We start from the raw sequence: 14,966 nt of genomic DNA on the forward strand, positions 1-14,966 counted from the left end.
TTTCTTATTTTTTGAAGCACCTCTCTACAGTTTTCCATAGTGGCTCTAACAATTTACATTCTCATCAGCAGTGTGTAAGAGTTCCCTTTTCTTGCCATCCTCACTAACATACGTTATCTTTTGTCTTTTTGATAATAACCATTCTAACAGGTGTGAGGTGATTTCTCTTTGTGGTTTTGATTTTAATTTTCCTGATAATTAATGATGTTTTCATGTGCTTATTGGCCATTTGCATATCTTCTTTTGAGTAATGTCTACTCAGGTCTTGTTCCCACTTTTTACCCAAGTATGTATGTTTGTACGTGTGTGTGTGTGTGTGTGTGTGTGTGTGTGTGTGTGTGTATTTGCTGTTGAATTGTAGGAGGTCCTTATATATTTTGGATTTAACCTTTTATAAGAAATAGGGTTGCAACCATTTTTCCCTTCTGTAGGTTGCCCTTTCCCTCTGTTGTTTCCTTTGCTTTGCAGAAGCTTTTTATTTTTACTTTTTTAAAGAGGCTTATTTGAGAGAGAGAAAGAGAGAGAGGAGGAACAGAGGGAAAGGGAGAGAAGAGAGAGAATTCCAAGTAGACTCCTTGCTGAGCATAGAGCTGGATGTGGGGCTCAATCCTGCAACCCTGAGATCATGACCTGAGCTGAAATCAAGAATCAGATGCTTAACTGACTGAGCCACCCAGGTACCCCTTTACTACAATTTTTTTAAAAGGACAAATATAGAATTTAAGATTGATATTAAAGTTTTGTTGGACTAATGTTGTCTAGAGCATGCCTGGTGATAGTTCTTCCACTGTCACCTTGAAGAATTACTTAAATATTTATAAATAATTACATTTAGATTTTTTATTATAGTTCTGTTTAACTTGATTCATCCACTAGATTAACTTTTATCTGAGAGAAGTGGCAATACCCTAACCTTAGTGTCAAGAGGATAAAGCTCTAGAGGATATGCTTGGTTTGATTAATAAAGTATCTAAAAATATTCCACTTTTATCTCATTGCATTGCTTCTTTCACTTGGTAGATCCATGCTTGCCTTCTTTGGAATCCTCCAAATCGGTAAGTCTCCAGACACTTGCTGTGGCTCTGATTTTTGCTCAAGGTCTAGGGCCATTGAGGGTGGGCATGGGATTATGCCCATCATCCCATTGGAGAATCAGCCATCAACAAGCTATTAGGAAGCATCTCACTACACGCTAGATCACAGAATGTGCATGTAAGATGATCTTTCCTCCAACTCATGCCCATGCCTATGCCGTTTCTCATTCTCTGACTTAGGATGGCATCACTTTTGAACTCATCCCCTAGTTTCTGTCAACCTGAGTGATCACAGAAGGGTTCAAAGAATACACCATTTCTCTTCTGGGTTCCTGAGAGGTTGTCTTTATTCCCATGCTGATACGCACAAAGCCATTCCTTTAGCAGGGAGTGTTATGAAGGGTTAAGATGAGAAACCCTGTAACATCAGAGAACAACCAGCTCCAGCTCCAAGACCACAACTCCCTTGCCCATACCTTTGAGATGCATTCTTTATGGAAAATGCTAGACCAGAGCGATCCTCCTGAGAGCCTCAATGGCCCTCTGCACTCCTTTCTTGACCACTATCCACCATCACCACTCTTACGCACAGAAACAAAAAGGAAGAAGAAGGCAAGATGTAGCTAATTCTTCTTTGAAAGCAGCCCAGAGGAGAATATGCTGGATGTGGTAGAAAACATAAGAGAGGATTCTTGGGAGGGCTCACTACTGGAGGTATTTTCAGGTTCTGTTTCAGATTCAAGGATCTCTAAGGAAGAAATTGTTGGTTTATTCATCTTCGGGGAAGGTAATGCAGTTTGGAAGGTAGCCTTTCTGGTAGCATCCCACGTGGGTTCAAATGACTTCTCAGTGGATGCCAGCTGTCTAACAGCATCCTTCTGAGGCATCAGTGGTTTTATTGTTTTCTTGGCTTGCTCTGGTTCACTGGCTTTCTTCTTGGGGACTACTAAAAAATGACGAGTGCCTGGGTGTTTCTTTGTGTTCTTGGTTAAAGTTGGGTAGAGGGCTGCTAGAGTCCAAGGACTTTCCATAACTCGGAAGGGAGCCTTTGTGGATACATTTGAAGATCCTTGACTTCCCTGTTCTCTCTTTTGGAGGCTTATACTTTTAGGATCTGTGGGATAAAACAACAAAAACACAGATTCCTCAAATGTCACTTCTCCAATCTTTGCCAGTCATGTGGTGAAATTTTATCTTTAAAACGTTAGTCCCTCTCGTACCATCTCACATTCTTTCCCCCCTTAGTTTTCCCTACCCCAAATTTTGTGCAGCTTTTATTATGGTCTTCCAATTCAGCATGGTGCTGGAGTTTAAGAGTCTAGTGTGTGAGATTTTAGGCCAACATGGAAGCCCTCAGAAGGCAGGAAGTGACATCTACTTAAAATTCAGGCATTTCACAACCATTGCTTCCACATCAATTTGAACAGACAAATGAATACATCCTTAATTAGAATGGGAGCTTTTTAAGGGCAGAGACTTTATCTTGCTTGACACTATATACACAGTGCTCAGAAGTGTCCTAAGTGCTCAAAAAATAATTTTAATCTAATTGATAGAAAAATAAATGATGGAGACTACATTTACTAATGGAGCTAGGAAACTGAATCTTACAAAAGACAAATTAAAAACTGGGTAATAGGGATCCCTGGGTGGCGCAGCGGTTTAGCGCCTGTCTTTGGCCCAGGGCGTGATCCTGGAGACCCGGGATCGAATCCCACGTCGGGCTCCCGGTGCATGGAGCCTGCTTCTCCCTCTGCCTGTGTCTCTGCCTCTCTCTCTCTCTCTGTGACTATCATAAATAAATAAAAAAAAAATTAAAAAAAAAATAAAAATAAAAACTGGGTAATAATTAAAACTAAGAAAACAGCTTAAAATCATCTAAGGTTTTACCACATGGTCATGAACTGTGGGGCTAAAATCTACAAGATAATGAGAATCCAAAGTAAACCAAGAACTCCATTGTTTTTGCCCTGAGTGTAATATCAATCTTGAAGAAATGGCTGCATACATCAACTTCATTTCTGTCAGCTTCACGGGAAGAAAAGGATTACAACGGCACTCTTTAAATGGAATTTGTAGGTCAATTCCATGACAACTAGTATTTATTAGGTTTTCTAATTCATAAATGTGGCATATTGGTCCATTTATTTGTGCCTTCTCTCAGTAAACTTTTGTAGCTTTCAGTGGCCAACCATATCTTCTTTGTGAGAGCTTGCAACATTTTCCTTAAATTTATTCCTATTTTGTTTTTATGGTATTGTAAATGATGTTATTTAAAATTTTAGGTACTTAATCCCTTTTGGCTTCATTTTTGAGTATGGTGTAAGAAAGTGGTTCAGTTTCATTCTTTTGCATGTGGCCGTCCAGTTTTCCCAGCATCCCTTGTTGAGGAGACTTTTTCTCATTGCATATTCTTTCCTTCACTGTCAAAGAAAAACTGACCATATAGTTGTGGTTTATTTCAGAGTTTTTTTGTTGTTGTTGTTGTTCTATTGATCTATGTGCCTATTTTTGTGCAAGTACCATACTGTTTTAATTACTACAAGTTTGTAATATAACTTTAAGTCCAGACTCATGGTGCCTCTAGTTTTGCTTTTCAAGATTATTTTGGCTACTTGTGGTCTTTTTTGGTACCATACAAATTCTAGAATTGTTTGTTCTAGTTGTGAAAAATGCTGTTGGTATTTTGATAGGAATTGCATTAAGTGTGTAGATTGCTTTGGGTAGTATAGACATCTTAACAATACTTTTTCTTCCAATCCATGAGCATGAAATGTCTTTTCGTTTCTTTTTGTCAACTTTGATTTCTTTCATCAGCGTTTTATATAGTTTTCAGAGTACACGTCTTTCATCTCTTTGGTTAGGTTTATTCCTAGGTATTCTATTATTTTTGGTACAATTATAAACGGGATTGTTTCCTTGATTTCTTTTCCTGCTGCTTCGTAATTAGTGTATAGAAATGCAACAGATTTCTGTGAATTGATTCTGTACCCCATGATTTTACTGAATTTATCAGTTCTAGCAGTTATTAGAATCTAGAGATTCTAATAGAATCTTTTAGCTTTTCTATATATAGAAATGTCATCTGAAAAATTCTTCCTTACTGATTTAGATGACTTTTATTTTTTTGCTGAGTATTTTTGTGGCTAGGACTTCCAATATTATGTTGAATAAAAGTGGTGAGAGTGGACACCTTGTTTTATTCCTGACCTTAGGGGAAAAGCTCTCAGTTTTTCCTCATTAAGGATGATGTTAACTGTGGGTTTTCCACATATGGATTTTATTATGTTGAGGTATGCTCCCTCTAAACCTATTTCATTGAGGTGTATTTTTTTTTATCACGTATGAATGTTGTGCTTTGTCAAATGCTTTTTCTGCATCTATTGAAATGATCACATGGTTCCTATCCTCTTATTGATGTGATGTACTGATTGATTTGTGCAAATTCTGAACCACCCTTGCAAACCAGAAATAAATCCCACTTGATCATAGTGAATGATTTTTTTTAAATGTATTCCTGGATTCAGTTTGCTGTTGAAGATTTTTGCATCTGACATTCAAAGCCAGTTTCCTTGTTGATTTTCTGTTTAGATGACCTGGCCATTGATGTAAGTGGAGTGTTAAAGTCCCCTACTATTACTGTATTACTATAGATTAGTTCCTTTATATTTGCTATTAACTGGTTTATGTATTTGGATGTTCCCATGTTGGGTGCATAAATATTTACAACTGTTATGTCTTCTTGTTGTATTGTCCCCTTAATGATTATACAGTGCCCTTCTTCATCTTTTGTTACAGTTTTAAAGTCAATTTCGTCTAAGTATTGCTACCTCAGCTTTCTTTTCACATCCATTTGCATGATAAATGTTTCTCTATCTTCTCACTTTCAATCTGTATGTGTCTAGGTCTGAAGTGAGTCTCTTATAGGCAGCATATAGATAAAGTTTTTTTAATCCACTCTATCAACCTGTGTCTTTTAATTGGGGCATTTAGTCCATTTACATTCCATGTAATTACTGATTGGTATGTATTTATTACCATTTTGTTATTTGTTGTGTGTTTGGTTTTGTGGATTTTTCCCTCACCTTAAGTTGGCTTTCTTTAGTGAGGTACTTTGCTTCCTTTTTATTTTTTGCGTATCTATCATTTGTTTTTGATTTTTTGTTCCCATTAGGTTTGTAGATAACACCTTTGTATATGGCAATCTATATTAAGTTGATGGTCACTTAAGGTTGAACCCATTTTTTACTCCTCTCCTCCCCGCATTATAGATATATGGTATGACACTTCACATCATTTCATCTTGTGAGTTCCTTGACCGATTTCTACAGATATACTTTTTTTTTTTTTTACTGGTTTTCCTTTCCAGTCAGAGTCCTCTTTAAAATTTCTTATAGGGTTGGTTTAGTGGTCATTAACTCCTTTAACTTTTGTCTGTCTGGGAAACTCTTTCTCTCTCCTTCTATTCTGAATGCTAGCCTTATTGGATATACTATTCTTGACTGCAGATTTTTCTCTTTCAGCATTTTGAATATATTATGCCACTCCCTTCTGGCCAGCAGAATTTCTGCCAAAAAATCCACCAACAGCCTTGAGGGGTTTCCCTTGTAACATTCTCTTTTCTCTTGCATTTAAAATTTGTTATCACTGCTTTTTGCTATTTTAATTACTATGTGTCTTGGTATGGATTTCCTTGGGTTGATTTTTGTTGGAAGGTCTCTGTGCCTCCTGGATCTGAATTTGTTTCTTTCCTCAAATTCAGAAAGTTTTCAGCTTTTATTTCCCCAACACTTTTCTGCCCACTTTGTTCTTTTTCTTCTGAGATCCCTATAATGTGAATGTTATTACACCTGATGGGAGTCACCAAGTTCTCTAAGTCTATTCTCATTTTGCATATTTTTTTTTTCTCTCACCTGTTCAGCATGATTACTTTCCACTACTCTCTATCCTCCAGGTGGCTGATCCATCCTTCTGATGCTTCTAGCTTGGTATTTTTCCCACCTAGTATATTTTTAATTTCAGTGATTGTGGTTCATCTCTGATTGTTTTCTTTCATATCTTTGTTGAGGGTTTCACTGATGTCACCCACTCTTTTCTCAAGTCCAGTATATTTATGATCATTACTTTAAATTTTTTATCAGGCATATTACTTATCTCTGTTTCCCTTAGGTCTCTGCTATGATTCTGTCCTGTTCTTTCATTTGGGACTTATTCCCCAGTGTCATTTTGACACTCTCTGTGTCTGTTTCTGTGCATTAGCAAAGTCAACTACATCTTTTGTTCTTCAAAGTAGTGGGTGGGGCACACATTTTTAACAAGATGGCACTAGTCCTCTTCCATAGAGGAAGCACAGCCACTGCAAAAACAGGAACCAGACAGAAACAGGAAACACTGCAAAGGACACATGGGCTGGACACACAGTTTTAACAAGGTGTGCCCATTATCCATGGGAAATGACCAGTTGCCACTGCATGTAGGCCCTGCAAACTACAGTTAAGAGATGTGGTATTGGCAAGATTTGTGCTGGTTTTTTTGGGGAAGGGGACCCGCAGCACCAGTACTGAGGCAAACCTGGCTTAAGGGTGTGGGGTGGAGTATAAGCAAGTTAGGTAGTGAATGCTAGTGCTACACTGGTTCCCACAAAGGACCATGTGTTTATATGCAGTGGGGCAAGGGAGGTAAATGGTGCCTGCCAGCTTCTTTGGTCCTGAAGAAGCCCTCAGTGAACTCTGAGATTAGTAAATAACCCTCCCACCTCTATGCCCCAGGAGGTTTTCAAACTGCTTCCATGCTGTATCTCTGTGGGCTATTTGTTGCACTGTCTCTTTAAGGGTGAGGACTCAGTTTCCCATTGCCCTCCTGACTCTCCTAAAGCCAAGCCTACTGATTTTTAAAGTTCCAGGGTTTAAGTCCCACTGGTGGTAAGAACTCATGAAATTTAGCCCCTGTGGCTTTTTTCTTTTCTTTTTTTCTGATTTTATTTCTTTCACAGAGAGAACACAAGCAGGGAGAGGGAGAAGGAGGGGCAGGTTCCCTGCTGAGCAGAGAGCCTGTGTCAGGGCTCAATCCCAGGACCCTGGGATCATGACCTGAGCCAAAGGCAGACACTTAACCAACCGCACCACCCAGGCACTCCAACCCTCATCCCTCTGGTTCTCAAAGCCAAATGTTACAGGGATTCATCTTCCCTGTCCAGGCTTCCAGGTGTGACGGTCTGTTTTCCCTCCCCTCTCCACAGCCATAGCTCCATCCCTCAAGTGGCCAAACCTGTGAGGTTCAGTTCTGCATTGTGTATCTGCCCTTCTATTCTCTTTGATGTGGCCTCTTCTCTACATTTAGTTATGGAGTTCTACCAGTCTCTGGGACATTTTCTGGGTCATTTACACTGACATGAGGGTTAACTATCTGCATCCATGGGATGAGGGGAGCTTATCAGAGTCCTCTTACTCTGCTGTCTGTCCTGGGAAGTCTAGAATTTTTAAAATGTAATTAATAATATCTGCACATGAGGAGTGTTTTCTCCCCTTCCTTTATGCTTGTTATTTATCTTACTAATTTGGCTGGGATCTCCAGCACAATGCTGAATACAAGTGCTGAGAGCAGATATACTTGCCTTATTTCTGATCTTAGAGGGAAAACATTCATTGTTTCACCATTAAGAATGATATTGGCTGTTGGTTTTTGTAGATATTTTTCATCAGATTGAGGAAGTTTCATTCTACTAGTTTTCCCAGAGATTTTTATCATATATGGGTATTGACTTTTGTCAAATATACTTTTTTATTAATTCACTGAATTATATTAATTTTCAAATGATATGTCCATTGTTTTTTTTTTATATGTCCATCTTACACTACTGGGATAAACCCCACTTGCTCATGACTTATTATCTTTTTTATATACTGATGAATTCAATTTGCTAATATTTTGTTAGAGATTTTTAGTTCTAAGTTCATAATAATATTGATCTATAAATTTAGTTATTGTAATATCTCTGTCACAAGGTTTTATATGAGGGTAGTGGAGGCCTCAAAAACTGCTGGAAAATGCTGCTTCTTTTTTTCTGAGTTGGTATAAAATCAGCATTATTTCTTAAATATTTGATTAACCATTGAAACTCCTTGGGCCTGGACTTTTGGTGAGGTTTTTGGGATACACATTTGATTCTAATAGTGAATTATTAAAATTTTCTATTTCTTCTTCTCTCAGTTCTGGTAAGCCACATACTTCAAGGAATTTATCTATTTCACTTAAGTTTAAACTTTAATGGCACAAAAATATTCCTAATTTTCCTTTTTATGTTTAGGATCTGGATAATCTGTTTTTCATTCATATCTGGAGTCAATCTCTCTCTCTCTTCCTCTTTCCTCCCTCTCTCATCTTGCTAAGGGTTTATCAATTTTATTAATCTTCTCCAAAAATCAACTTTTCACTTTTTTCATTTTCTCTATTTTTTTTTTTTTTTTTTTTTTAGTGTCTTCTATTTTATTGATTCCTGCTATTGTTATTATTTCCTTCCTTTCACTTGGGGGAAAATGTAGTCTTTTTTTCCTAGATTCTTGAGGTAGAAACTTCATCAATATTAAACTTTCTTCCTTCTAAAATTTAAAGTTACAAATTTCCAAGTCCTGCTTTAGGTTTATCCCACAAATTTCATTGTTGTAGATGCATCATCATTTAATTTCAAATATTTTCTAATTTCTCTTGTGTTTTATCCCATGATCAATGAGATGTTTAGAAATACATTAATTTCCAGCACTTAGAGACTTATCTAGATACTTCATGAATGTTAATTCCCAGTTTAATTTTGTTGTGGTCACAGAACATACTTTAAGATTTTAGTCTTTTGAAATTTATTGAGACTTGTTTTATAGCTTGTCAGATAGTCTATTTTGGCAAATATGCCACATGCATTTGAAAATATTATATATTCTTCAGTTGTTCTGTATATTTTATCTCACTTAGATCAAGGTGTTGTTCAGACTTCTATATTCCTGATTTGATTTTTTGTGTGTTTTGTTGTTCTTGTAGGTACTAAGAGAGGAAGTTAACATGCCTAAGTATGACTTCTCTCAGTTTTGTTTCATGTGTTTATAGAGTTCTAATTATAATGTATATAATACATTATATTCTTGATATACTGACCTTTTCATCATTATCAAATCCTTCTTGATATACTGACCTTTTCATCATTATCAAATCCTTGTTTCCAGTAATGCTCCAAGTTTTGAAGTCATTTTTTTCAGGTATTATTTATTATGCTTATTGTTTGCATGGCATATCATTTTCCCAATCTTTTACTTTTGATCTTCTGTTGACTTTGTATTCAACTATTCTGTAGACAATATATGATTGGGTCCAGCTTTTTTCTATTTTCTATCCAGTCTGACAATCTCTACTTTTGAATATTTGGTCCATTTATATTTGATGTGATTAATAAAATGGCTAGATTTATGACAATCATGCTTCAACTTGGTTTCTGTTATTTTCTTCCTTTGGTGTCTTGTTCCTGAACCTAACTGCTATAAGACATTCTCCTGCTTTGAAGAAGTAAACTGCCTTGTGAGAGAGCCATATGACTGGGACCTAAAGTTAGGCTCTAGGAACTCAGAGAAAACCCTGGCAACAGTGATCAAGAAAACAGATAAAAACTTCAGTCCTACAATTTTAAGGAACTAAATTCTTCTAACAATGAGTGATCTTGGAGGAGGATTTAAAAGTCTCAGATGGGATTGCAGTCTAGGCATATACCTTGATTTTAGCCTGGTGAGACTTTATTTATTTTAGATTTTATGAGAGAGAGAGAGAGAGAGAGAGAGAACAGATGCAAGAGAGAGCAAGGGAGGGAGAGGGAGAAATCCCAAGCAGACTCCATGCTGAACATGGAGCCCAACATGGGGCTTGAACCTATAATCCCAAGATCACAACCCAAACTGAAACCAAGAGTTGGATACTCAACCAACTGAGCTACCCAGGTGACCCAGCCTGGTGAGACTCTTAAGTAGAAGACCTGGTTAACCCATGCCTGAACCTATGGCCCATAGAAATTGTGAGATGATAAATCTGTATTATTTTAAGCTGCTAAGTTTATAATAATTTGTTACACAGCAATAAAAAACTACTACAGAAATAGAGTCTACTCAAGATGAAGCACAGAAATTAAATAGTACAAAAATAACAATGAACAGAGTCTCAGCAACCTATGGGATAGTATTGAACTTTCTAATATCCATGTAATTGGAATCTCAGAAGAGGGTAGGAACAGGAAATATTTGAAAAAATGAAGACTAAAAATTTATCCAATTTGATGAAAATTATACTGACTGATCTAAGAGTTCAGCAAACCCTAAGCAGGATACACACATGCACACACACACACACATATCCAAGGTAAACCATAATCAAATTACTGAAGACCAGTAACAAAAGGAACAATCTTAAAAAGCAGCTAGAGAAAAAAAGGACATGTTACAAGTAGAACAACAGATAAAATGGGCATTTTTTTTTTTTGCAAGACTTTCCATAAGAAACTAAACAAGGCAGAAGACAAAGGACTGATTACTTTACAGTGCTGAAAAATACATCCTAAAGCTAGAAAGTTGATGAATGCCTTATGGTGGCAGCAGCAGCTGCAGCAGTACTTGCCCATCCTGGAGGCTGTTGTGGCGCAAGATGTGAGTGACACTGTGCTTAGTGTCTGAGGCTCTATTCTCGAGTCTCAATGGATCTGGGCTGTGGTTTTAGCTTCAGTCTTCCTTGTTCCTTCCCTGATTCTAAACTTGGTCCTGTACCTTCTAGATATCTCTTAGGGGCACTCAAACAGCCTTTTAATACATTTTCTTTCTGCTTAGATCAGGCAAAACTGGTTTCTGTAACAGGCAACTAAAAAATCTTTAAAAAAAAAAAACAGGAAAAATTCTTAATTCATTTTCTATTTATCTTATTTTCTCATCATTTCAACATAGTGGATAGGTGTGGTCAAGTTAACCAAGTACTTTTTCCTTCATCCGTTATTTATACACTTCTTTGAATTTTCCTTCAAAACTTCTCCTATACATACTTTCATCACCATTTCCATGTTTGTTTGTTTGTTTTCTCATTTCCTGGCTCTATTACTATTATGGGCTGAATTTTGGGCCCCCCAAGTTCACATGCTGAAGGGCCAACCCCCAGTACTTCACATCTGACTAGACATGGAAATAAGGCCTTTAAAAAAGTGCTTAAAATGAGACCTAATACAATCTAATTGGAGAAAAGAAAATCTAAACACACTGAGAGGCGCTGGTATGTGTGTATGCACAGAGGAAATGCTATATGAGGAAACAGCAAGAAAGTGGCCATTTGCAAGCCAATGGGAGAGGCCTTAGAAGAAACCAAACCTGCTGACACATTGATTGGTCTTGGACTTTCTGCATCTAGAACAGAGATTATAAATCTCTGTTGTCTAAGCTATCTAAACTGTGGTATTCAGTTATAGCAGCTTTGGTTTACTAATACAACTACTGAAAATCATAAGGCTAAAGCCTTCAGACTTCTTAACAGCCAGTAAAGCAATCTTTAAAATCCATATAACACAGAGTTACTTGAGATCTTTCTGCTCTGTGAGATTTGAGTGAGCTTAGTCTGAACCTTCAGTTTCATAGTATGCAAGACTATTGCTCTCCATTTAATTTATTCATATTTCTGTACTTATTTTTTTCATGGTTCCTATGGATCCATTCCTGCAACACTTAAGTATTTTATCAGTTCAACCCTCTGCCAGTTGGTGCATGGCATTTCAGGATCTTCACCACTATCAACAAGAAATTACATTAATTCATGATTCTATGATGGTACCAACTTTACCTAAGGCTCCAGGAGCTGTGGAAGAAATCTATCAAGTATTGCTCAGTCCTTTGCCTCATAATTGGTTTTCCTTTGACATTGCACAGGCTTCCCAACTAGTCACTCACCGTGTGATTATCCCCACAGCCTCCTGAAAAATAAAATCCAGCTCTCCTTCCCTTTACTGGGCCTATCTCACTTCCTCAGCCCCTGAGTTACTCTGCTAAATAATGTTACTCTGTTATACACAGAATTCTAAACATATTGCTCCCTTGAAGAAGCTCATTTGCCATCTCTTCATTGCTTATGTGCAGAGCCTAGACTCTAGTAAAGTCTTTCAGGATCTCTGCAGTTTTCTCCCTCCACCCTCCAACATACATCACCCCATAGAGCTCTACTGGGCATGACAGCTACTTTGGTAGCTGGACCTTGGTGCCTAGCTCAATGGCATCAACTGTCTACTTTTGCCTCCTTCCTTGCTGCTCTTTGGGGGCCAGGCCCCCTCTCTCTTGGGCCACCCTAAATGATAGCTTTCAATTATTTTCAGTCTTTCTTAGAGTGCCTGGCACAAAGAGGGTACTCAATAACTAACTATGTGATGAATTAAGATATGAACAAGTGAACAAATAAACACCCATGCTCAAAATCTTCAAGAGGTCTCACTGCCAACATTTGAGAAAGTCCAAAATGAAGCCTATGTCAAGGACTCTCCAGCTGACAATTCTCAACTTCTCCCTGATTTTCCCCAGACTCCCTCAGCTCTTCTCAGAAGCATGAAAAGCAGGCTCCATGTCCTGGAGGCAGTGGGTAGGGATGAAGAGATAGGATCAGGGTAGACCTCTGACTTTACCTGTGTAAATGCTGGCATTATCGAACATTTCTTTTTTCCTCTCTCTCCACCTGGAAGGAAAGAGACTATCCATGAGCCTCATAGATCTCTTCCAAAAAAAGACAATAATCCAAGGCAGTGGTCAGAAAAGAAACACCATCCAGTCAAATTCTCACTTAAGTACAGGGTTTATATTTTCCTCTTTAAAGAATAACTCACAAATGATGAAATGATGGGTGTGATGAGGCCTAAACAACTATGGTCTCCTCTACCTAAAATTCTTCTACCTGGGTGTTCCCTTTCCCACCTTGAATCCTGCAATCCATAACATCTGCCTTGCAGGATTCTAAATGTCATCTTTTTGGACAAATAATAAGCCCATAGCCTAGAAAGAGGCGGTGATTTTCCAGGGTCCCCCAGCTACTAAAAGACAAAGCCAGGACTAAAGCCCAGGCTTCCCAGTTTGTGAACTTGCTTTGTTTCATGGAAGCAGGAAGATGAGGCACTTGTTCTGTACAACCTTCAAGCTTTGTCCTTTTACAACTGGTCCACAATGAATCTGTAGTAACAGGATTTGACTAGGCTTAAGTGAGAGTCCTTATTCTTAGAATATTGTTCTGTGTTGAATAGAAAGGACGTGAGGAGGTACAAGCAGCATGAGAAGTAATGAGATTTTAAACCCTGTCTTCCTGAGAGTTTGCCATGTGGGATTACAGGAAGAGTCTAAGCATTTTTTCTGAACTTTCCATAAGAACCACTTACACTTTAATCTTGGGAAATATTCATTTAAAATTACAAATATAGGCTTACCAATGAAAATAAAATATGGTAACAATGAGAACCGCAGAAACACTATCCATGAAAAGCCACATGAACATATAGTAACCTGGTGTCTGCAAAACAGAAAACAAAACAATTTTAAAAGACTACAGTTGGAAGGGATTTTTAGCTCACAAAAGCCAAGTCCTTTGCTCTCCTGCCAGGGCTGAGGGAAGAGCAGGGGGAGACGGGGCAGGCAAAGCAGATGGAAGAACTCTGATGTGGTCTCAAACACAGTGTGTACCTGCTCATAACCTAACAATCACCCCTTATATGTGCAGGGGACTCTACAAGGGACAGAACACTTCATAACCTTCATTCCCCTTAACCCTCAAAGACAGACGAGTCCCAGAGAAGTCACATAGCAAGGCTAATCTGGGCCCTAGACTATAGCCCAAGTTTCTTGAGTTCCACTGCTCCATGTTTCCATAGTATGGCTTCCCAAACCTGGCTGGACATCCAAATCTACCTGGGCAGCTTTCAGTAATACAAGGTCACAGGTCTCACTAAATCCCTCAGGAATTAGAATTTCTGCATTTTGAATAAGCTTCCCTGGTAATGCTGAAGCAACTTGTCTGTGAACCAGCATCCAGGAATTTTTCTTCTAAATCATCATGCTTCACGGACACCTGGGTGGCTCAGTGGCTGAGCATCTGCCTTCGGCTCAGGGCGTGATTCCAGGATCCAGGGTCAAGTCCTGCATTGGACACCTTGCAGAGAGCCTGCTTCTCTCTCTGTCTCTCATGAATAAATAAATAAAATCTTTTAAAAAATCATCATGCTTCAAATAAGCATGTTGAAATTATAACTCCTCCTTAACTAACAGATTGCCTTCTCCATGCTCTTTGCCTGAATCACCCATTTCCCAGAGCTCCATCTCCTGGTCCTCTTAATTTGAGTTTTATAATTACTTGATTTGATCCTCCCTTTTCACCTCATTGCTCCCTGACCAATTTTACTTGATGATGCCCCTGAGGGTGACACTTTTTACTTTTTCTTGAACCTTTCCTCACCCTATCCTAAGGTCGTTCTGTGAACTGAATAATAACCATAATAACAATAATAACAACAATAACAGTCATGATGACAACAATTAATAATTAATGAGCAGCCACAAGAGCTAAGGAAGCATTCGAAGCACTTTAAGGGTGTTTTCACATATCATCCTCACAACAGCCCACTAAGCATGTATAGTAGAAGTCCTTAAATAATTTCCACTAAAACCCTTAAAAAAAAAGACATGTATTTATTTACTTGAGAGAGAGAGAGAGAGAGAGAGAATGAGCAGGGAGAGGGGCAGAAGGGCAGAGAGAAGCAGACTCCCTTGGGCAGGGAACCCATTGGGCAGGGCTCAATCCCAGGACCCTGGCGGGGATCATGACCTGAGCCAAAGGCAGATGCTTAACTGACTGAGCCACCCAGGCACCCCTAAACCCAGGCTCTTAATCCCCTCTGGGAAA

The 14,966-nt window shown here is 38.3% G+C and overlaps 1 protein-coding gene across 18 annotated transcripts in view; it reads right to left on the bottom strand.

Annotated features, from left to right (window-relative positions):
- Positions 1–14,966, bottom strand: part of GDPD4 (glycerophosphodiester phosphodiesterase domain containing 4) — a 118,996-nt gene that overhangs the window by 19,036 nt on the left and 84,994 nt on the right. For 14 of the 18 annotated variants that reach the window (XR_013362281.1, XR_013362280.1, XR_013362278.1 and 11 more), the window contains 3 exons: positions 13,498–13,580; positions 12,709–12,758; positions 1,511–2,148 (listed from right to left, as the gene is read on the bottom strand). The exons of 1 other annotated variant lie outside the window; for it this stretch is intronic. Coding sequence is in view for 3 of the 17 variants with exons in the window: in XM_077867154.1 (XP_077723280.1) it covers positions 2,134–2,148; positions 12,709–12,758; positions 13,498–13,580 (148 nt within the window). In the remaining 14 variants the exon portion in view is untranslated. Of the gene's footprint in view, positions 1–1,510; positions 2,149–12,708; positions 12,759–13,497; positions 13,581–14,966 lie in introns of those variants that run through there. 3 more of the 18 variants (XM_077867151.1, XM_077867153.1, XM_077867154.1) reach the window with 2 other exon arrangements.

The sequence above is a fragment of the Canis aureus genome, chromosome 23 (assembly GCF_053574225.1).
Source record: "Canis aureus isolate CA01 chromosome 23, VMU_Caureus_v.1.0, whole genome shotgun sequence".
In the NCBI taxonomy this organism is placed as follows: domain Eukaryota; kingdom Metazoa; phylum Chordata; class Mammalia; order Carnivora; family Canidae; genus Canis; species Canis aureus.